At 43.8% G+C, this 1761-nt stretch overlaps 1 protein-coding gene across 2 annotated transcripts in view; it reads right to left on the bottom strand.

Moving 5' to 3' along the window:
- Positions 1-1761, bottom strand: part of FMO5 (flavin containing dimethylaniline monoxygenase 5) — a 33905-nt gene that overhangs the window by 23537 nt on the left and 8607 nt on the right. For both annotated transcript variants that reach the window (XM_045283749.1, XM_004717262.2), the window contains exon 3: positions 877-1065. In XM_045283749.1, the coding sequence (XP_045139684.1) occupies positions 877-1065 (189 nt within the window). The remainder of the gene's footprint in view (positions 1-876; positions 1066-1761) is intronic.

Below are 1761 nucleotides of genomic sequence, written 5' to 3'. Positions count from 1 at the left end.
TGGTTGTTTTGGGTACCCCCCTCATATATTGGAAATACTGCTATACAATATAATGAAATACAGTGTATTTCTATGTATTTTCTATGTACTAAATATATAAAATATTTTAAAAGACTAGTACTCAGGAGGAGCCATGGTGGGTGTAGTGGTTATGTGTTGGCCTGCTAACTGCAAGGTCAGCAGTTCAAAGCCACCAGCAGTTCTGAGGGAGAACAATGAGGCTTTACTCCGTGAAGGGATAGTGTTGGAAACCCATAGAGGCAGTTCTACCCTGACCTGTAGGGTCACTGTGAGTTGGAATAGGCTTGATGTCAGTGAGTTTGGAGTTTTGGAGCACTCAGTATTAGGGAAATGTGGTAAATGAGAGTTTCTAAAGGAAAGTTTATGTAAGTGCAGAGTCCTCTGGAGTGTGGTAATATCCATGCACTCTCGAGAAACTTACCCAGTTCTTGAATTGCTCATTTACTTGTAGGAAATGATGTTTAAAAACAAAACCTACATTAATGGTATTAACTACCCCCCTATTTATAATACAGAAAGGAAATAAGCTAAAAGCCCCGCAAATTACGTTGAAATTGGGCAGCCTGTGTTCTAGGTACCTGCTAACTGAAATCTGGTCTCTGAAGTATGACCAGGGACCAGCAGCAGAAGTACGATCAGGAAGCTGTTAAAAATGCAGAGCCTCTGGCCCCACCCCACTTTTTCTGACTTAGAATACATAGTGTCAGTAAAATCCCAAAGTGATTCAGATGCACATGGAAGCCTAGAAGCATGGCTTTGGATGCGATTAATCTCCAATTCTTGTAAGTGAAATCACATTTTTCAGTTATTTGACAAAGAACCTCAAACACAAAGATCTGGAAAAAAAAACCCTACCTTGAAGCGAATATACTTTATAAGGTCAAACTCTTTGGCATACATCTTAAAGTATTCCAGGACCTTGGAGTTGTGCATGAAGTTGGGAAAGTGATCTGGGATGGGATAGTCGCTGAAGCACATCATCTCCTTAGAAGTATTGATGACCACGGATTTGTAAATACTGGCCCTTCCATCTTCAGGGTTTTCCTGCATTAATAAGAAACATTCATAGCGAGTTTAATATCAACTTCACCTTTTATAGTCAATTCTACATTTGAAAGAGTAACAAACTGCGGACACACACACACAGGGTGTTGGGTAGTGTATGGCTGGATCAATACCAGGCGGGCTTCTAGCAGTAAGTGACCTTGAGTCTCCCCCACCCATGCGGAGCTGATCAGAGCTGGCTGAAACAACTAGCAGCAAGTGGCCTTGAATCTCCCCCACACACCTGCGGAGCTGACCAGAGCTGGCTATGTAACCTGTCAGCAGCTTTGCAAGTTTTTTTCTTTCTTTTACTCATGGCCCGTTTTGTTCATGGCCCATTTGGCTCAGTGCCCGCTTTGTTCTCAACCCACCGCTCTGCACCTGGCATGAATACCCAGGGAACCAGGAAGACACCTTACATTCCAGAAACCCAGACATACCTGTACCTCCCAATCCCTGACTACTTTACCTTATATGGACTCAAGACAGCCCACTCACATGTTCTCTGGCCATATAAGCACCACCCCTGTAGCCTGGGGCACAACTCCCTTGGCCGGGACACTGTGGACCGTGGGACTTCACCCAGGCTGGGTTTTTCTCCCCAATAAAACCTGTTTGCTCTAATTCAACTGATTTGGTCTCTGGCACCTCTCTCCTGCTCAGGAAAATTGCTGCAGAAACTGTTGTGTTATTGAA

The sequence above is a fragment of the Echinops telfairi genome, unplaced genomic scaffold, assembly GCF_000313985.2.
Source record: "Echinops telfairi isolate 266 unplaced genomic scaffold, ASM31398v2 ScPeMD7_7466;HRSCAF=8504, whole genome shotgun sequence".
In the NCBI taxonomy this organism is placed as follows: Eukaryota; Metazoa; Chordata; class Mammalia; order Afrosoricida; family Tenrecidae; genus Echinops; species Echinops telfairi.
Note: the sequence above shows the minus strand (reverse complement) of the source record. Positions and strands in the feature narration are given on the sequence as shown.